The 21721-nt window shown below is 36.3% G+C and overlaps 1 protein-coding gene and 1 pseudogene across 5 annotated transcripts; one reads left to right on the forward strand and one right to left on the reverse strand.

Annotated features, from left to right (window-relative positions):
* Nucleotides 1–1465: 1465 nt before the first annotated feature.
* On the forward strand, nucleotides 1466–14344 carry LOC132031263 (uncharacterized; annotated as a pseudogene).
* Nucleotides 10826–17145, reverse strand: LOC132031261 (uncharacterized). Of its 5 annotated transcripts, none has more exons than XR_009408215.1 (3): nucleotides 15506–15976; nucleotides 14560–14631; nucleotides 10826–10962 (listed from the first exon to the last, which is right to left on the reverse strand). XR_009408215.1 is itself a non-coding variant. In XM_059421153.1 (3 exons), exon 2 carries the CDS (start codon nucleotides 15936–15938, stop codon nucleotides 15519–15521), a length of 420 nt encoding a protein of 139 aa, XP_059277136.1. In that variant the 5' UTR covers nucleotides 15939–15940; nucleotides 17017–17145; the 3' UTR covers nucleotides 14372–14631; nucleotides 15506–15518. The 5 variants fall into 5 exon arrangements, 4 of the variants coding, with proteins under 4 accessions (XP_059277138.1, XP_059277136.1, XP_059277135.1 ...); XM_059421153.1 differs by lacking the exon at nucleotides 10826–10962 and adding an exon at nucleotides 17017–17145 and having other exon boundaries at nucleotides 14372–14631; nucleotides 15506–15940; XM_059421155.1 differs by lacking the exon at nucleotides 14560–14631 and having other exon boundaries at nucleotides 15506–15977.
* Between the last annotated feature and the right edge of the window lie 4576 nt (nucleotides 17146–21721).

The following is a 21721-nucleotide window of genomic DNA, read 5'->3' on the forward strand; positions in this document are numbered from 1 at the left end:
ATCCGTGAGTGATGACACCCATTTTGTAATTTTAGCTGATTGCAAAAAAAATGTCTAAATGGAACATTAGTTGCCCACCTGAAGTGTCTATATGAAACAAAGGCCACTTAAAATGTTTAAGTGAAAGAATTGGATGACCACAGGGGGTTGACGATAGGTTTGGCCTAAAATTTATTGAATTAAATTTATCAGCTCCCTCAGCCAAAATACTCTTTTCTTGGGAAGTAAAACCACAAAACACGAACAGATTTTAAAGAAACAAATAGATTATTTTAAAAAAGAAACCAGCAAAGCCATGACATCATTGGCACTTCTGATTACCAACACAAATCTAGTTTCACCATTCCGCTTTCTTGGATACTTTCATTGGCTCCAAGCCCTCAGATCTTATCTAATAGGGCAATTCGCACCTTTTTTTTTGGGGTGGTCTTTAAATTTTGCCAATCATATTTGAAATTTTTAAATTTTGCCCTTCGGCTAAAACTCATGGTTTCAGGTTTGAATCCTCATTCAGTCAAAAATTAAAAAAAAATTCGCAAGGCAAAGTTTAAATTTCGTTATGCCACACCGGCATACACTTGTTAAGAAATTACCAAAGTTATGCTGATCCAAGATACTTATGCGCTTATGGGCGTACTTGACATAAGTATGCGGATCATAATCAGGTAATTCCTTCACAAGTTTATGTCGTTAATGTCCGATCTATATGGGCAAACTTTTAGTTAAGCCTTAACTAAAAGGCTTTTCCTAGTTATGCCTTATGGGACAGACTTTTAGTTAAGGCATAACTAAAAGTATGCCCCATAAGGTATAACTTTTCCTTAAGACATAGACTTTGTCTTATAAGACAAATTTTTAGTTATGCTTTAAGGAAACATTCCACCTTATGGAACATACTTTTAGTTATGCCTTATGGGGCATATTTTTAGTTGTGCCTTAACTAAAAGTCTGTCCCATAAGGCATAACTAGGAAATGACTTTTAGTTAAGGCTTAACTAAAAGTTTGTCAATTAAATATTTGCCCATAAGTATTGTTAAAAACATTAAATTTGCCAAAGTTATGTCGGACCCGACATACTTATGCCAAGTCTGCCCACAAGGCATGAGTATGCCGGGTCCGACATAACTTTGGTAATTCCTTAACAAATGAATGTCGGATCCGGCATACACGCGACCCAAACCTTGCCTTATAATTTTTTTTTTATTTATGCTTGAGTGGGGGTTCGAATCCAGAACCTCATGATTTTATAGCGTGAACGCTCGTATTGCAACTCGAAGGAAAAAATTAAAGGCCAAGAATATGAGGGGCATAATTTAAAGACCACAAATATGAGAGGCAAAATTTAAAGACCACCCCAAAAGAAGGGTGGTCCGCCCAAAAAAATGTATCTAATATGACAACATTTAGTATCTTCCACCTACGCCATGACATCATTGTCATTTTCTTTTTGGGGTCCATAACGGTGACAATCTGAATCAGTTTGCTTGCACTTCAACTATATTACTAAATATCTTCCAATAATTCAGATACCATCTAACTCTACTTACCAAAAACTTAAGCAGATGAAAAATAATCGCTTAGTTTTAAGTTTTTTTATCTCTATTGAATTTTCTCATCTGCAATATCACTTTATTGACCACTATGCGGGGGCAACAACATTGTCATTCTTAATGACCAAGACAACTCACTCTTTGTCCCCACATACTTACATATCTTGCTTTTATATATAACCACAAGAGTCATCATCAAACCAATATTACAGTCCAATCCACAAAGTACAGTTTTCTCTTCAAGTTTCAAAGTTCAAGTTGGAACCTTTGAGCTACAAAAAAAAAAAATGGAAAGGACCAAGAAAATAGAGTTGATCTTCATTCCTTCTCCAGGAATTGGTCATTTAGTATCCACAGTAGAAATGGCAAAGCTTCTCATAACTAGAGAAAAACACATGTCCATTACAGTCCTCATTATCCAATTACCTCATGACAACAAGCTTGGTTCTTATATCGAATCAGTCACCAATTTCAGCTTGCGTTTGAAATTCATTCAACTCCCTCAGGATGACTCTGTTTTGCAGCTACTCAAAAGAAACATTTTCACCTCGTTTATTGCTGGTCATAAGCCTGCAGTTAGAGATGCTGTGACTGAAATTCTCAAGTCACAATCAAATATTACACTAGCAGGTATTCAAATTAATTTCACGTATGATTATTTAACTTTATCTGCCCAGGGCTTTGGTCTAGAGATAAGCACGCAACTTCTGATGCATAGATTAGGCGCACGTCACGAGTTCAAACGCCTGTGCAGACAAAAAGATTGGTATTTAAGTTGAGAAGGGTGGAGCGTCACTGGCCTCACCTAGGAGTGGCAAACGGCAGGTCGGGTTGGATATAGGCGGGTCGAAAACGGAATAAACAAAGATGGATAAAATATCTGACCCGCCCATATTTAACACGGAATAAAAAATAAAATAAGCTTAGACTCTCAAAAACAAAAACTCATGAAAAATAACAAGCAAACAAATGGGATTTGATAACATAGATATCCTAATTGTCCATCTGGATATCCACTTTTAGTGAATAATATGGATAATATCCATATCTGATCCATTTTCAAATGATCAGTTACGCAACCCATATTAATGAGTCAGATTGGAAGGTTATTTGTTTTTTTAAACCATTTCCCCAGCCCTAGCCCCGCCCTTCTCGATTTAATGCGACAAAAAAAAAAGGTATTTTAATGACGTTATTGTTATAGTGGGTAGAGTAAAGCTTAGTTTTTTTTCATGCTAGAAATGATAGTTTTGAAATTTTAGTGTTGAAGTGGATAAACTTTAGTAATTATATGTGAAATTAACACGCAGGTATTGTCATCGACTTGTTTTGCACCTCTATGATAGACGTGGCCAATGAATTTGAGCTACCAACCTATGTTTTCTACACCTGTGGTGCAGCCCCTCTTGGTCTTCAGTTCCATATACAGAGCCTTAGTGATGAATTTGACAGAGATATTACCAATTACAAAGATGACCCTGAAGCAGAACTTTCTGTGTCAACATATTTCAATCCATTTCCAGCAAAATGTTTGCCCTCTGTAGTGTTAGACAAGGAAAGAGGTTCTGACATGTTTCTTGATCTGACGAGAAGGTTTCAAGAAACCAAAGGTATTATGATAAACACATTTGTTGAACTCGAGCCCTATGCGATAAACTCCCTCTCGCGAGACAAGAATATACCACCAGTATACCCTCTTGGACCAGTGTTGAACCTTAATAATGCTGAAGGTGACAACTTGGGTTCATCAGACCAGAATATAATGAAATGGTTAGATGATCAGCCCCCTTCATCTGTAGTGTTCCTCTGTTTTGGTAGCGGAGGAAGTTTCAAAAAAGAGCAAGTTAAGGAAATAGCATATGCTTTGGAGAATAGTGGGTGTCGGTTCCTGTGGTCATTGAGGCAACCACCAGAGAAAGATGCAAGGTTTCCAAGTGACTATGAAAATTTTGAAGAAGTATTGCCAGAAGGGTTCTTGCAAAGAACACAAGGGATTGGAAAGGTATTGTTTTTCTTTTTCATGTGGTGCCAGGTCCCTGTTTCATCTCAAAGCTCAAACCTGAAAACTTTGGTTAAGACGGGAGGGTACTTACCGTCCCACCATAAAATTTGGTGGCGTTGATTTTATTTTGAATAATTTAAAACCTAGCGTGCTAAAAAGAACAACATTTTTATAAAAAAAAAAAACCATATCCAATTTTCAGAATTTTATCTTTTGGCTCTTCATTTTTTCACCCTTTTCAAGAGTCCCTTTTCTTTCTTTCTTTCTTTCTTTCTTTTTTCACTCCAAATTCCTTCAAAAACAATTGAGAGATTTAAGAGTTCTCCGAACCTTCTATTCGAGTGTACACTACAAAATTCCTGGATGAGCATTGTATTTTGGGAGTACATTGTCACTTGTTATCTGGATAGCAATGAAAATCTACTCTGTAGATAGCGTCTTCCATAGTGTGCCATTATTTTTTCACATCCTAACTTCATTTTATCTTTTATTACCAATCATTGCATCTCATTATTTCCATCTCTACTACTTTCCAACAGGTGATAGGATGGGCACCTCAGTTGGCAATTTTATCTCACAAAGCTGTGGGAGGCTTTATTTCGCACTGTGGATGGAATTCAACTTTGGAAAGCATTTATTTTGGAGTGCCAATGGCTACTTGGCCAATGTACGCAGAGCAGCAAGCGAATGCATTTCAATTGGTTCAGGATTTGGGAATGGCAGTCGAGATTAAGATGGATTACAGGAAGGATCCGAAACTGATGATGGGCCAAGAATTTATAGTGAAAGCAGAGAAGATTGAGAGAGCAATAAGGGAACTTATGGACCCAGAAAATAAAATCCGGATGAAAGTGAAAGAGATGAAGGAGAAGAGCAGAGCAGCAACTATGGAAGGTGGCTCTTCTTACACTTCTATTGGAGGTTTTATCCAGAATATCATGGAGAATACTCAATGATTAGCCGTCTGATTCTGGCCAATACAGTATAATAATACAATTATGTGTATTTTGTAATTTGATCGATATAGTTGGTTATGTACACTTGTTTCTAAGATTCTAGTCAAGGGAGCACGACCCAAGATTGTGTTAGTTGTTAGGTGGGAAAATTGTGTTAGTTGTTAGGTAATAGAAAATGATTTGAAAAGTGAATATAAAAGATCTTTTTTTTTGCTCATCCGTTTGCACAATGAAGCAGAGAAGATATATTACATTACAATCTGAACTTAAAGGGTTGAGGGGGGCGCGACATCGTCGCTCGTCATTCGATTTAATTGATTGATTATCTTTTTTGAATCACTGTCCTTTAATTAAATAATTAATTAATTAAGTACCCTAATTTGTGACCGACCCGGTGTTTTTTCTCTTCCCGATTACAGCCATATGACTTTAATCAGATGCTAAATTTTGCTTTTCAAGTTAGGAAAAATCTTTCTCTCCAAAACTCTCTCTCTTGTTTTTGGAAGAGAGTTTAAAGGAGAGTACCTGTCAGAAATAATATTGCCCAATTCTCAATGCATTGGTGGAAACACTCGTGAAAAGGAATATTCTCGAAAATATTTTTTTTATCTTCCAACCTCTGGCATTTTCATATAATATTTTAGAATTTTACTTGTTTTATAGGAACTTTGTTTATACTTATACAGATTATTTTGACAACAAACTTTACCTGAATATAAGGATCTTTTCTCATCCGTTTGCACAATGAAGCAGAGAAGATGAAAAGAATCTGAACTTAATAGATTTAACATATTTTCGAATCATGTCCAATGAAATTATGAAACAGGTCCCTAATTTGGTGTTGATTACAGCCATATGACTTTTGAGATGCTCTTTTGCTCAAGTTAGGAAAAATGCAACCATCGAGGAAGAGAGTTTAAAGGAGAGTAGCTGTCAGAAATAATATTGCCCAATTCTCAATGCATTGGTGGAAACACTCGTGAAAAGATAACAGCCATTTATCTTAAATTCTTGGGATGAATAACGTATCTCACTCATGTTTGGCGTCTCAAAGTCATCACAAACTTCATTTTCTGCCTTGCCTGCCCTTACATCAAGGTGAAAGAAAAGATGCCATTTTCTAACCGGATAATATCTCCAGGCTCAAAAGCATCACATTCATCGCCCCACATATCTGCTACTAGTGCCAAACATATCTTTTGTTGTCCTTCTAAAGCTATCCTCCCTTTGTCCAGAACGACAAATTTTGTGTTTATATTGTTCGATGCAGCTGGTATTGTTGATAGCTTGCTCCAAAGCTCATCCTTGTGAGATAAAAGGTTAGTTTTCATGCTTATCTCATGTTATCAAGAATGCTTAGTTGTTGAACAACTTGGGTAGAAGGAGAAAGCAGGATATGAGGTCTAAATGTAGTTTTTATGATGTTTTTGGGTAGTAAGCTAACTTGAGCCATGATTCTTAGTATGATATGGATATAATCTTGTTATGGAAGGTAATACTAGTGATGAGGATGCGTTGTATGAAATTTGCTAAGGTTGGGTGTGAAGTTGTTAGTATAAGTTGAACATGAGAATGAATTTTGAAGACTTAATGGAATGTGATTACTTGATTATGATATTGTGGATGCTATTATGGATGTTTGGGAGTTGTTTGGTAATATGGTGGAAGCCGATGAAATATGGGAAATGCTGCCCAATTTTTGTTAGTCCATGAGTTGTTCTAGTTTGAATTTAAGGATGTCTCTAAGACTTAACCATGGTATGAATCCTTTTAAATTAGATTTCTCAAGCTTGGGCGGTGAACGTTAAGTGGTTAAGAAGACAAAGAGGTATGTAAGGCTAACCCTTCTTTCATTAAGGCATGATTCCATTGGTATATAACTTCTCATGAGTTCCATAATGTCTCCCAAATGACTCCATCCCTAAAATTACTAAAGCTCATGATTCTTGATATTTTCACGATGTTATTACCTCCTTTATATGATAGTTGATCCTCTAAGGGAAGATGTAATGAAAACGATGACGATGATGATGTTGATGATATTTATGGACACCTATGTATACATGTATATCTATGTATAGCCATTATGTAACACCAAGCTTATATGGCCGGGTATGATATCTATCGCGCGCACACCACTGCAGTTGGGTATGAGTAACACTGAGCCTTGGTAGGGCCAGGTACGTATAACACCGATCTTTGTTATGGTCGGGTACGTAAGACACCGAACCTCTATGGTCGGGTATGATACTACTAAATGTATAAATGTATGAAATGGAAGTTTCCCATTAGAAAGAGGGTAAGTAAATATGATGAACGTCGGCCCAGAGTATACGGCTCTTTCATCCCATGACTTTTCTATCTTATGTCATTTCTTATGCTTCTGTTATGATGTTAATTATGCTTTACATACTCTGTACATTATTTGTACTGACGTCCTTTTGTTTGTGGACACTGCGTCATGCCCGCAGGTGGATAGGGAGATAGACTTGATCCTTAGGCTGCTTATCCGTCCTTATGATGATGTTTCATACTCTTCATAGAGGCTCGTAGACAGTCATGTATAGTGGATATCTTTTGCCTTGTCGGCTCACGTTTTGGTATATTATTTTGTTAGCCTTGTCAGCTTGTGTATATGTGTAACGGCATAGTTGTTGACGTTGATATGTAAAAGTGTTTTAGCCATTGGAAATGGTATTATTGAGGCATAGAGTTTGTTGATAAGCTATGTGGCTTACCTAGTTACGAATGTGAACGTACGATGAGAGGTGCCCGGTGGGTTAGCTTCGGGTGCCCCTCATGGCCCTCCGGTTGGGTCGTGACATAAACAAAGGAAATCAACGATATTTAGTGATCAATGTATAATACTTAATCAATTTGATGTATTTTGAGTCAAGAGAGATGATCTACTAAGTCAGTATGCACTAAATCGAGTGATCATTAGAATGATTTGATGCGAATTACTTGATTCACCCATATTTAATGTTAAAGAAAGGAAATAAATGGTATTTAGTGATGAATATATATATATATATATATATATATCTACTAACATCCTTAATGGATTAGATAGTAATTTCATGGATTAGATGGGCAATTTTAAGTGTATTCTTCCTAAATCGAGTGATCATTAGAGTAATGTGAAGTACTTAATTCAACCATATTTAGTGATAAAAAAAATGAATTCAACGTTATTCAGTATAAACAAAGGAGTTCAATGTGATCAATACTGTGAATATGTTGCGACAATGGAGGAGTTGTTGCAATATATGAGATACCTGCTGCAACATATGAGTAAGTTGTTGCAATAATTCAAACAAGGTGATTAATCTGTTGCAACAACTACGCAACTTGCTTAAACATCTGATCCATCCGTTGAAACAGTTAATGTTGCAATTTCTTCAATATGCGTATGATCTATTGCAACAATTAACTCATACATTGCGACATATTTTTTAATTTTTGCAATAATTTAAGCAATTGTTTGATTTTTTCCAACAAGGTGAGTAATTTGTTGCAACAACTAAGCAACTTGTTTAAAAAGATTAGTGAGTTGTTGAAACAGATTAGTACCTTGTTGCAACTTCTTCAACAACTGTATGCATCTGTTGCAATAATTAGTAAGTAAAATAAATAAGTTCATAAACAGAAATTGTTCAACAGTCACCTTGGCTCCAAAATACCACAACCAATCAAAATAAATAAGTTCATAAACATCATTCACAAATAACATAAAGGACAAAAAAAAAAAAAAAAAAAAAATTGTTAAAAAGCCACCTTGGCTCCAAATACCACAACTTAAGTAATAATTTGTTCAGCAACTGCCTTCTAGGGTGTAGCAGATTTCCTTGATCTACTCCATCTCCTTCATTTCCATCATTAGTTTCTTCATCTTCTAGTTCTTCTTCACTTTCTTCATTTGTATCTATTCCTTCTTTGCTCTGTTCTTCATCTCTTTCTGAGGATTGATTGTTAGTTGTTGTCAATTTGACTATATCTTTCCTCAACATTTGCTGATTCATAAATAGATTGTCTACTTGTTGCAACAAGTTTAGAACTTGTTGCATTACACTTGTTGCAACAACTACAAATGCGGTTGGATATCTTCTACAAACAGAACCAAATAATTGAAGCTATACCCAACAGATTTGTAGTTGTTGCAACAGATTATCTACTTGTTGCAACACCTACAAATTTGTAGGATATCTTCTACAAACAGAACCAAATAACTGAAGCTATATCCAACAGATTTGTAGTTGTTGCAACAGATTGTCTACTTGTTACAACAAGTGTAGAGCTTGTTGCAACAACTACAAATCTGTTGGATATCTTCTACAAACAGAAGCAAATAACTGAAGTTATGTCCAACAGATTAGTGAGTCGTTGCAACAGATTGTCTACTTGTTGCAAAAAGTGTAGAACTTGTTGCAATAACTACAAATCTGTTGGTTATGTTCTACAAACAGAACTAAATAAATACCAGGACAAGAACAAAAAACTATCTGTTGGATATATTTTCCTGAACCATACCAGGACAACAACAGAAAAACCATCTATTTCACTACAAAAACACAATAACAACAACCTAGATTTTATCCAAAAAAAAAAAAAAATTTAAAACTTCCTTTCAAGAATTTTTGTTGGAGTGGGTGGGGAGTGCAAAAAACAAAAAATAAAAAATTTTCAAAACTTTTTTTTAAAAACAAATTTTATTTTTTGGGGGTGGGTGGGGGAAGTAAGAAACCAAAAAAAAAAAAAAAAAAACTTCAAAACTTCTTTTCAAGAAAAATCATATTTTTTGGTTTGGGAGGGGGGGGGGGTGCAGAAAAACAAAAAGAAAAAACTTTTCTAAACTTAGGGTGGAGGGGGTGAGCGGTGATGGGAGGAGAAGTGGGGGCTGTTAAAAAAAATCAAAACTTTTTTCTAAAAAAAATTGGGTTGGGGGGGGGGGGGGGGGGGGGGGAGGAGGAGGAGGGCGTGAAAAAACAAATAAAGAAAATCAAAACTTTTTTCTTAAAAAAAAAAAAATTTTTTTTGAGGGAGGGAGGGGGGAGGGGAGGGGTGGGAGGAGGAGGAGGGGTTGACTAGTGAAAAAGCAACTGAAAAATTATAACTTTAAAAAAAAATTATTTTGGGGGGGGGGGGGGGCGGAGGAGGAGGAGGAGGGGGGTGGTGAAAAAGCAAATAAAAATATCAAAACTTAAAAAAAAAAAAAAAATGATAATAGGGGGGTGGGGAAGGGAGGGAAGGTGTAGGAGGAGGAAAAGGGGGGCTGGTGGGTTTTTTGGGATTAAGTTGAAGTCTTTTTGTATTTTGTAAAAGATTAAAATATTTTAAAAATTATAATTCAGTCCCATTTTAACTTAATCACATTTTTAAGACAAGTTTGACTTTGGCTGGTCAAACTTGTCACCATTTCTAATTAGTGAACTGGAAAGTCAATTTTAGTTTATTTTTCCCAACTCACTCTGTCCCCACATACTTACATTATTAACCACAAGATTCATCATCAAAACAATATTACCATTTTAACTTAATCAAATGTTTAAGACAAGTTTGACCTTGGCTGGTCAAACTTGTCACCATTTCTAATTAGTGAACTTGGAAGACAACTTTAGTTTATTTTTCCCAACTCACTCTGTTTTACCATTTTAACTTAATCACATTTTTAAGACAAGTTTGATCTAGGCTGGTCAAACTTGTCACCATTTCTAATTAGTGAACTGGGAAGTCAACTTTAGTTTATTTTTCCCAACTCACTCTGTCTCCACATACTTACATTATTACATATCAGTCTTATAGATAACCAAAGAGTCATCATCAAAACAATATTACAGTCCACATACTTACATTATTACATATCAGTCTTATAGATAACCACAAGAGTCATCATCAAAACAATATTACCATTTTAATTTAATCACATTTTTAAGACAAGTTTGACCTTGGCTCGTCAAACTTGTCACCATTTCTAATTAGTGAACTTGGAAGTCAACTTTAGTTTATTTTTCCCAACTCACTCTGTCTCCACATACTTGCATTATTACATATCAGTCTTATAGATAACCACAAGAGTCATCATCAAAACAATATTACAGTCCAATCCACAATGTACAGTTTTCTCTTCAAGTTTCAAAGTTCAAGTTGGTACCTTTAAGCTAAAAAGAAAAATGGAAAGGACCAAGAAAATAGAGTTGATCTTCATTCCTTATCCAGGAATTGGTCATTTAGCATCCACAGTAGAAATGGCAAAGCTTCTCATAACTAGAGAAAAACACATGTCCATTACAGTCCTCATTAGCCAATTACCTCATGACAACAAGCTCGGTTCTTTTATCCAATCAGTCGCCAATTTCAGCTTGCGTTTGAAATTCATTCAACTCCCTCAGGATGACTCCGTTTTGCAGCTACTCAAAAGCAACATTTTCACCTCGTTTATTGCTGCTCATCAGCCTGCAGTCAGAGATGCTGTGGCTGAAATTCTCAAGTCACAATCAAACATTACACTAGCAGGTATTCAAATTTATTTCACGTATGATTATGTAACTTTATCTGCCTAGGGCTTTGGTCTAGTGATAAGCACACAACTTGTGATTTATAGATTAGGCGCACGTCGCGAGTTCAAACACTGCTGCAGACAAAAGATTGGTATTTAGGTGGAACGCCACTGGCCCCACCTAGGAGTGGCAAACGGGCAAGTCGGGTCGGATATGGGCGTGTCGAAAACAGGATAAACAAACATGGATAAAATATACGACCCGCCCATATTTAACACGGAATAAAAAATAAAAAAAGCTAAAGACTCCCAAAAAACAAGAACTCATTAAAAAAAGAGTTAATTTCAAAGACCTCCCCTCAGATTACACTCACTTCCCTAGTGGTTTCGAATATTACAATCACCTCCCCTATTTTAAACTTTTTGTAACCAAACTTGTTTTAATGATAATCTTTCACCACCATTCCAAAAATACCCTTTTGATGCATTGATTATTTAATACTCCTACAAAATTGTACCCCAACAATATTTTGTGCAGGTTTCTAATACGATGTTTGATTTTTTAGCTTTATTTTTTATTCATAGACAAATCAACCTATATATAAAAATAAAAAAAACTATATTTCAAAATCTAAAGAAATTACAAATATTAATTGGGTATGTCCTTTTCTGGGGTAAAAGAAATACATGCCTCCAGAAAATGAATTTCGTACTTGACTTACAAATATTCATATAAACATTACTTTTTTCATCTAAATGGGTATTGATAACATAGATATCCATATTGTCCATCTGGATATCCACTTTTAGTGAATTATATGGATAATATCCATATCTGATCCATTTTCAAATGGTCAGTTACGCAATCCATTTTAATGAGTCAGATTGGATGGTTATTTGTTTTTTCAAACCATTTCCCCAGCCCTAGCCCCGCCCTTCTCGATTTAATGCGAAAAAAAGAAAGGTATTTTAATGACGTTATTGTTATAGTGGGTAGAGTAAAGCTTAGTTTTTTTTCATGCTACAAATGATAGTTTTGAAATTTTAGTGTTGAAGTGGATACACTTTAGTAATTATATGTGAAATTAACACGCAGGTATTGTCATCGACTTGTTTTGCACCTCTATGATAGACGTGGCCAATGAATTTGAGCTACCAACCTATGTTTTCTACACCTGTGGTGCAGCCCCTCTTGGTCTTCAGTTCCATATACAGAGCCTCAGTGATGAATTTGACAGAGATGCTACAAATTACAAAGATCACCCTGAAGCAGAACTTTCTATATCAACATATTTCAATCCATTTCCAGTAAAATGTTTGCCCTCTCTAGTGTTAGACAAGGAAGGAGGTTCCACCATGGTTGTTGATCTTACGAGAAGGTATCGAGAAACCAAAGGTATTATGATTAACACATTTGTTGAACTCGAGCCCCATGCGATAAACTCCCTCTCACGAGACAAGAATATACCGCCAGTATACCCTGTCGGACCGGTGTTGAACCTTAATAATGTTCAAGGTGACAACTTGGGTTCATCAGACTGGAATATGAAATGGTTAGATGATCAACCCGCTTCATCAGTAGTGTTCCTCTGTTTTGGTAGTGGAGGAAGTTTCAAAGCAGAGCAAGTTAAGGAAATAGCATATGCTCTGGAGAATAGTGGCTGTCGGTTTCTGTGGTCATTGAGGCAACCACCAGAGAAAGATGCAAGGTTTCCAAGTGACTATGAAAACATTGAAGAAGTATTGCCAGAAGGGTTCTCGCAAAGAACTCAAGGGATTGGAAAGGTACTGTTTTTTTTTTTTTTTTTCATGTGGTGCCAGGTCCCTCCTTCATTCTCAAAGCTCAAACCTTTGGTTAAGACGGCAGGGTACTTACCGTCCCACCATAAAATTTGATAGCGTTGATTTTAAATGATTTAAAACCTAGTGTGCTAAAAAGAACAACATTTTTATTTAAAAAAAAGGCCAAACCCATCGACAGACACTTGTGGTCGTCCACTTCTTTCACTTGAGCACCTAAAGTGACCCTTGTTCCATTTAGATACTTCAGGTGGGTTATTCCTATTCCACTTAGACACTTTTTGCACCGTTATCGGAGCAAAACCAACACCAAAGGGCGCCGCCTCATTGCACATCCAACCAGCCCAAAAGCCCCAATTTTTAATGGTCAAAACTCCACGAATTTACAAATTAGTAAATTTACAATTAAAATGAGTTGGCACAATTTAATTGAGTTGGCACAATTTAAATGAGCTGCACAATTTAATTGGCCACTTAATCCACGTAGGACGAGCGGGTGTTGGTTTTGCTCAGATAACGGTGCAAAAAGTGTCTAAGTGGAATAGGAATGACCCACCTGAAGTGTCTAAATGGAACAAGGGCCACTTTAGGTGCTCAAGTGAAAGAAGTGGACGACCACAGGTGTTCGTCGATGGGTATGGCCTAAAATAAAAAAAAACATATCCAATTTTTCAGAATTTTATCTTTTGGCTCCAAATTCCTACAAAGCCAGTTGAGTGTTTAAGAGTTCTCAGAACCTTCTATTAGAGTGTACATTACAAAATTCCTGGATGATACATTGTATTCTGGGAGTATGTTGTCCACTTGTTATGTGGATAGCAATGAAAATCTACTCTAAATAGTGTACCATTATTTTTTCACATCCTAACTTCATTTTATCTTTTATTACCAATCATTGCATCTTATTATTTCCATCTCTACTATTTTCCAACAGGTGATAGGATGGGCACCTCAGTTGGCAATTTTATCTCACAAAGCTGTGGGAGGCTTTGTTTCGCACTGTGGATGGAATTCGACTTTGGAAAGCATTTATTTTGGAGTGCCAATGGCTACTTGGCCAATGTACGCAGAGCAGCATGCAAATGCATTTCAATTGGTTAAGGATTTGGGAATGGCAGTTGAGATTAACATGGATTACAGGATGGATCCGAAAGAGATGATGGGCCAAGAATTTATAGTGAAAGCAGAGAAGATTGCGAAAGCAATAAGGGAACTTATGGACCCAGAAAATAAAATCCGGATGAAAGTGAAAGAGATGAAGGAGAAGAGCAGAGAAGCAACTATGGAAGGTGGCTCTTCTTACACTTCTATTGGAGGTTTCATCCAGAGTATCATGGAGAATACTCAATAATTAGTCGTCTGATTCTGGCCAATAGCATTGGAGTTATGATAGTATAATAATACATATGTGTATTTTGTAATTTGATCAATATAGTTGGTTATTGTATCCTCGGTTCTAAGTTACTAGTAAAGGTTCCCCGTCCTGAGCAACCAAGATTGTGTTGATTGTTATAATGTCTTTTTATATCTCAATTTGTTTCACATGACATATAAAATATTTCAAGCTAGTGATGAAGGGTTTTTTAAGGACAGCAAATAAGGTAATAAGTAATAACAAACTTTATTAACCGCAGGCTCCTAATAACTCTTCAACAAACTATACCACACAACACACTTGTAACTATTTTTCAGAATTTTCTTTCCCATAGTCAACATTTTTCTTTTTGCAGTGGGCTGATTTGCAAGGAAAATACCTTGATGAGTCAAAGGCTTGAAAGCTGCTGTTTATCAGAAGATGGCATGTTCATTGCCGAACCTGGAAAAACCTCCAAGCCAAAACATACATCGTCTCTGTACTACCATACGTTAATTTTAGCAAGAGGAAAATTTAATTTCATTTGCAGGCCCTGTCTACTTTTACATTTCAAGAACAGAGACCTTGACATGTCGTGAGAAGCAAGCCCAGAAGGCCCTGCCATAACCTATTCTTAGACAAACAGCCCTCACCAGGTTGCTGGCATTGCTAAATGCTCCGCCATAAAGCAAGCTTTTCCAAATACGACAGATGCAAAAGTGGCAAAAGAAATCGAAGGAAGGACAACTGTATATACAAGGCACATTAGTATTCTGGGAATTGGAACATTGACAAATAAGGTAAGGAGTAGGAATAAACTTTTACAAGTGTTGCTTTACTAGAGTGGTCGGCCTAACCTTCCGTTGCTGTAACCTAGTTTTCTTTCTCACTCCTTATGTGTTACTTTTTCCTTCATCCACACGTTTATATTTTTTCTTGGGCTAGGTAGGAAAACTTAACCTGAATATAAGGATCTTTTCTCATCCGTTTGCACACTGAAGCAGAGAAAATGATAATAATCAAACAATCGCACACAATATGAGCCTCAAGGCAATCCAACTACAGAAAAAGAGGCATTACTTTCTACAAAGCGCAGCGTATATCGGAAATATTTTAAGGTTTCAGTCTAGGAATCAATCCCCACAATCATCAGTATACTAAATCATAAAACCCTTCAAAAAAAATCTGAACTGAATAGATCAACATATATTCGAATCATATCCAATGAAATTATGAAACAGGTCCCTACTTTGGTGTTGATTACAGCCATATGACTTTTGAGATGCTCTTTTGTTCAAGTTAGAAAAAAAAGCAACCAACGAGGAAGAGAGCTTAAAGGAATATACCTGTGCCCAATATTCAATGCATTGGTGGAAACACTCGTGAAAAGGGACAGATAACAGCCTCTGGCACGTATATCTTAGAATTCCTGGGATCAGGGGCCCAACGTATCTCACTCATGTTTGGCGTCTCCACGTAGGCCATGGTAAACTCTCCCACCTTTTCTGCCTTGCCTCGCTTACCTGCCCTTAGCACAACAAGGTTGTTGCGGTTATAAGAAAAGATGCCATTTTCTAACCGGATAATATCTCCAGGCTCAAAAGCATCACATTCATCGCCCCACATCTGAAAGTGAACTGCAGCTGTCTCATCTGCTACTAGTGCCAAACACATCTTTTGTTGCCCTTCTAAAGCTATCCTCCCTTTGTCCAGAACGACAAATTTTGTGTTTATATTGTTCGATGCAGCTGGTACAATGTCTTTTAGAGACTGCATCATATCTGCAACCAAAAATTTCCAAACTGTTCTAATTACCACAGATTAAAAAAAATTAAAAAAATAAATAAAAAACTTTTACGCACTCTCTTTTCCAATCAAGAAAAAAGGCACCCATATATTTTCCAGTTTAATGATTTTTCTCACTATTTATTCGTCATGTTTACTATATTTTCCTTATTACGTAATATGTAATATCTTGAAAAGGTACATTTTGTTTATAAAATTTGTTTGCATCACGGTATATATCTTCTTAAAGAAGATAACACAACCATCGCTAAACGATGATATACTGTTACCTTCATGTACTGGTTACGGTCCAAATAACTAGCTATGCTTCTCCCCTTTAAGAAAAGCTAGAACACAAACCCCCCACCCCCCGGTGCGAGATTTGCCTAAATTTCTAGCATGAAGTGTAACACGTAAGCATGTATTTGTTGTAAACCAAGTCTGGGAATCATATAAAGAATACAAGGTATCAAACAACATGCATGTTTAAAGGATTCTACATTCTTACTTAAGACTGTAATGAATAAGAATGGGTTGAACTGAGTACTTAATGACAAGAATTTTTCCTAGAGCATTCTATCGAACACGTGGAGTACATAGGTTTAGTAAGCCTTAACTTACCTCGAACCGTGCATCCATCAAACCCTCCCAAATTGCAATTCACAATCTACATTGCTATCGGGTCTAACTCGATCAGTACTAGTTTAAGCTAATTCACATTCCAATTAACTAAGAGCTTTAAACCATTTAACTCAGAGCCCGTTTGAACGGGCTTATAACTTATGGCTTATAAGCATAAGTCTAAAAATCCTAACTTATGGCTTTTCACTTATTTTGGCTTGAAAATAAATACTTAAAAGCATTTTTTTTATCTTTTACTCTATCACCAAAAAAGTGCTTAAAAGCTATTTTGCGTAAAGCACCTAAAATAAGCAAATCCAAACAGTCTCTTTGCTAATTTAAGTCCATTATGTTCCAACTAAGGCATAATATCAGAATCTAAATCAGTATTCCAATATATTAGCACTCATATCCAAAATGATATTAATCAAGAAATAAGATTCATTAGTACCTTGTACACGGTCGTGTTGAAATTGCAGACTAGGAAACTTCTTCTCTGTCCATTCATTCGTTATAGAGAGAATCAAGTAGCATTAACCAAAGCTCACGATTCCATAAATTAGAATTTAGATTCTTTGGGCCTTTGTAACGTGGGAAATCAAGAAAATATGGGCTGCCCCACCTCCGTAATACGTATATGATGATATTATAGCGAAGGACTGAAATAGTCTTTGATAATAGCGAATTGCCCTTCTTTTGGGTAGTATTTTAAATTTTCATTTCTCATATTTGAAATCTTTAAATTTTCTTACTTTGGGCTAAAATTCATGAGTTTGGTTCAAACCTCATACTGCTTAAAATTTAAAAAAAAAAAATTGAAGGAAGAGTATAAATTTACGCTTACGTCTTCATCAAGATATACTTGTGAAGGAATTACTAAAGAGTTATCTGGGATCACGATACTTATGCCTTATGGGCGTATTTGGCATAAGATCTTGGGTCCAAGATAACTTTTGTAATTCCTTCACAAGTTTATGCGTCCTATATAAAAGTTTGCCCATTAAAAATATGACCCCACTAAGATAAACTTGTTACAAGAATTACCAAAGTTATATCGGACTCAAGCATACTTATGCCAAGTCCGCCCATAAGGCATTTAGCATGCCGGTCCGGCATAAATTTTATAATTCCTTAACAAGAGTATGCCGGGTCCGGCATACACACGAACCAAAACTTACCTTGTAATTTTTTTTTTTTTAATTTATGCTTGAGCGTGAGTTCGAACTCAGAACCTCATAATTTCTGCATGAACGCTCAGAGTTGCAATGCGAAAGGCAAAAATTAAAGACCAGCAATATGAGGGGCATAATTTAAAGATCACAAATATAAAGGACAAAATTTAAAGACCACCCCAAAAGAAGGGCAATCCGGGCAAAAAAATGTTCATAATACCAGCTCATTATATTTATACTAGATGGCCTATGGCCGTGCTCTACTCGTGTTATATCCCGCATTTTTGTACATTATGATAAGTTAAGAACAAGACCATTCCGGGATACAAATCGAGATTTTTGACCCTCGATTTTATTTTGAGACATGAGTTGTGCATGAATTTGTTTGCATGAAATACTTAGAAAAATTTGGGACCAAAAGTGATAAATTGGAACTTGAAAATCATGCAAAAATGTGTGCCCTTGGTCACGTGTGTTATTGGGGTGGTGCCCACCCATTTGTGTTCAATTCTTATTGTTCCAACACATGGTGTGGGCCAAGGGACATTTATAAAAGTCTTGCCTTGGCACAAAAGATGACCAATCATTTCTTATCATCCTACCCTTAGAAAAAAAAAAAAATAGAGCAAGAAGTTGAAGAAGCATGTAGCCTCATTAAAGAGGGAAAGACCAAGTTCAATTCAAGCCATCCCAAAATTATTTCTTTGATACAAAACCACTAATTTGAGGTCCCAAGAGCGTGGAAGCGTTGTTCAGTCATCCAACCAATCGTTATTGTCAATTGCAAACTCCTAGCTCATTTGTGGAGTTGAAGAAGAAAGGTAAGACTTGAGTTTGTTTTATGTGTTATAAGGGTTGTATGTATGTTGTAGTATGCTAAAATGGATGAATATCATGGAAAATAGTATGTTGGAAGTGAGGGGGTGTGCATGGTGTTCTAGTCGTGTGAAGTTGTATGTGTGTTGTGTTATGTTTGAGTGATGAATTAAAGGTCTAGTTAGTATGTTATGATCATTGTAGGGTGAAGAATGAATGAGAATCATCAATATGTATATATGTGGTGTTGTAAAAATGGGTAAATGGTATATGACAAAGAATGGGTTAATATCGATTAACGTTTTTAATTGTCGTAATGAATTCTATGTCGGAAATGAACTCTTAATGACTCTAGATTGATGTTGTAATTGTATGGGCTGATTTGAAGATTATTGTGTATTTGATGTAATTTGCATAATTATGATAATGATATCGTTATATTATGGATTGTTGATGCAAATCATGATTTGAAAATGAGGAGTGGACTATAGTGGTGTCTCGGGTTGGGGACAGTTTTTGGGCAAATTGGAGCCTTGTTGGATTGTTGAAAATATTGTATGAATTGTTTGAAATGTTCTTAAATGTTGTTAGTATGAGTTCGGATTGGTATTTGAATGTCTAATCGTTGATGTTGTTGAACGTGTCGTTGAATCAAAATATTGAAAGTTGTTGAATGATGAAAAAGGGCTTATTAATGTTACATTGCCTTTAGGATTGCTTATTGATGTTGCTAGGTTGGTTGTTGTTGTTGTTGTTGTTGTTCTTGTTGATTTAGGGCCGAGTTAAATTCGGGTGGCCTATTCAAAAATGCTAAAATTTTCGTAGAATTATGTGTTAATTTGGAAATGAATTTCTAAACGCATATGGTAACGTTGATATTTATTGATATTATGTAGACTTTGGGCAGCCCGAGACATAGGTTTGATTTGGACTAGTTTGAGTTTGAGCTAGCGTTGAGGGAATTCGAGGTATGTAAAGTCTACCTTTCCTTCTTTTGGCATGTCTTAGATATGGCTAAGTTATGATATGTTATGAGCTTCAGGGGAAATTCTATTCTTAAAAAATCCGCATACGTGTAGGAGACATATTTGCTTCGTGACGTTGGCATCCTTAATGTGGTTATGATATGGACCTGTATGTCTTTGATACGATGGATTGACATGCTATGTGAATGGTTTGTTCCAAAAAGATCTTATGTTTTGTGTCACGACTAGATTTCAAAAGTCTCGTAAAGAATTTTGCTAAAAAAGAGGTCCCGAACTTCAAACGTCCGTAACTTTCGCATAATGCAGCTCGGATCGCCCCGAAACCTAATAGGTAACTTCATAAGGCATAACTTTCCCCCAACTCTCGTAGTCGGGCTCGGATGGGATTGGCACTCGTCCGTGGGTCCCGCGACCTTTTTGTGTACAATTCTGGTGGTTTTTGAAAGAATTCAATATGACTATCTTTCTGACCCCCGAGTATGATTATATATTTGTTTGTTCGCCTCGAAATAATGATTTATATACTTATGATTCCGATACGTAATTATAATTTAAGTTGGCTGATATGTTTTCGAGCAATATTCGAAAAAGAACCTAATTTGACTATCGTCTTGGTTTTGAAATAATAGTTTGCTTTGGTTATTTTGTTGAGTTTGTAATAAAGATTTGTATGCATATGGCTACTTACGATTACGCTGCAGTGCGTTTTGTTGTTACATCCTTGTGGGATCACGAAATAGGTTATTATCGTGCCTTGTGATACGACGGTGTGATTTAGAAGTATGATGTAATTTCAGCACGATGTGATTGGTGTGTGATATGTGATGTTGGCCGTGGACTTTTGACCGCGGTATATGATATATGATCTTGCTGGCCGGACATTTAATCAGCGGTTGCATGACATCGACGGCCGGACATTTGACGCGGAATGTCGGGTTGAGACATGGAATCCTTTTGGAGTATGATGTGTTATGGCGCCCGAGACGCGGAGGCGACCATGTTACTATCCCGGTCCCATTGTGGACCGTATGTGTTATAGGATATGGTATGCGATAATTTGATGATATGATGATCCGATATGATATGATATACGATAATATGATGCGATATATGATTAATATGTGTTTATGGATCAAGCCGTACGTTCCCGCATTCGGTTAATGTCAATTTATATGATATGTTTTATTTTCCGTATACGTGAGGCAAATGTTTTTGAAATAAAGCTAAGCATTTTTAGGCGATACGATGGTTATATTTGTCTCGTGATCGCTTTATGTATGATATGTATTTTGGATAAGCACTTTGGTATTTGAGTTGTTATGCTCGCGTTCGTATACCTTACTCGATTATGACTTAGTTCATACTTATCACTTTGCATACTCGGACATATTAGTACACGACCCGCTTTCTTGGGGTTGCATTTCATGCCTGGGTAGGGATACGCGTTTTGGTGATCCACCGGCGTAGGATTTCCATTCTGCTGTTCGGAGTGTGTTGACACCCAATTTTGTCCCTCCTTTATTTAATTTTATTCACTCGGGCGTCTAAATTTACTAACGAGATAAATACTTTATTTTTCACTATTGTTATTGCTACTACTATTAATATAATAAACTCTTATCATTTTCAACATTGTGAGCATTACTTTATCACAAATTTTAAACGGTTAGTCATCGTTTCATTTTCGGGTTCGGACCACAAATTAATCACAAGACAACATTTTGCTAAATCCTTATTTTCTACATATTAATTGTTAATTGTCTTCACATATCATATATTGTACTATTTATCAAATTAGAAGCAAGAATAATTAAATAATGGAGGAAGAATCCACATTTTCCAGCCAAATTAATGGCCCAAAAATACAAATACACATTATTCTCCTACCCAAATAATCAACCCACATTTTAATACCCAACCCACATTTTCAACCCACACTTTCACCTTCAACAATAGTCCAGCCAATACCCACATCGAATTCGAATCGTCCGGCCCAACTCCCCTTTTAACAAAAATGAAACCCTAGGGTTTCATTTTCATCTTCAGCCGCCTCTTTCTCTCATCACTCTCTCTCTCTCTTCTCACCACCCGACACCACCACCACGCTCCCCTCCACTCATCTTCCGCTTCTTTTCCCTTTTCATCATCACCCCCGCACCTCACGCCCCACTCACCTGTCCCC

This window comes from Lycium ferocissimum, chromosome 9 (genome assembly GCF_029784015.1).
Source record: "Lycium ferocissimum isolate CSIRO_LF1 chromosome 9, AGI_CSIRO_Lferr_CH_V1, whole genome shotgun sequence".
NCBI lineage: Eukaryota > Viridiplantae > Streptophyta > Magnoliopsida > Solanales > Solanaceae > Lycium > Lycium ferocissimum.

Coding starts and splice junctions, on each gene's coding strand:
- LOC132031261 (XM_059421155.1), bottom strand. CDS start 15,938: ATGATGCAGTCTCTAAAAGACATTGTACCAGCTGCATCGAACAATATA.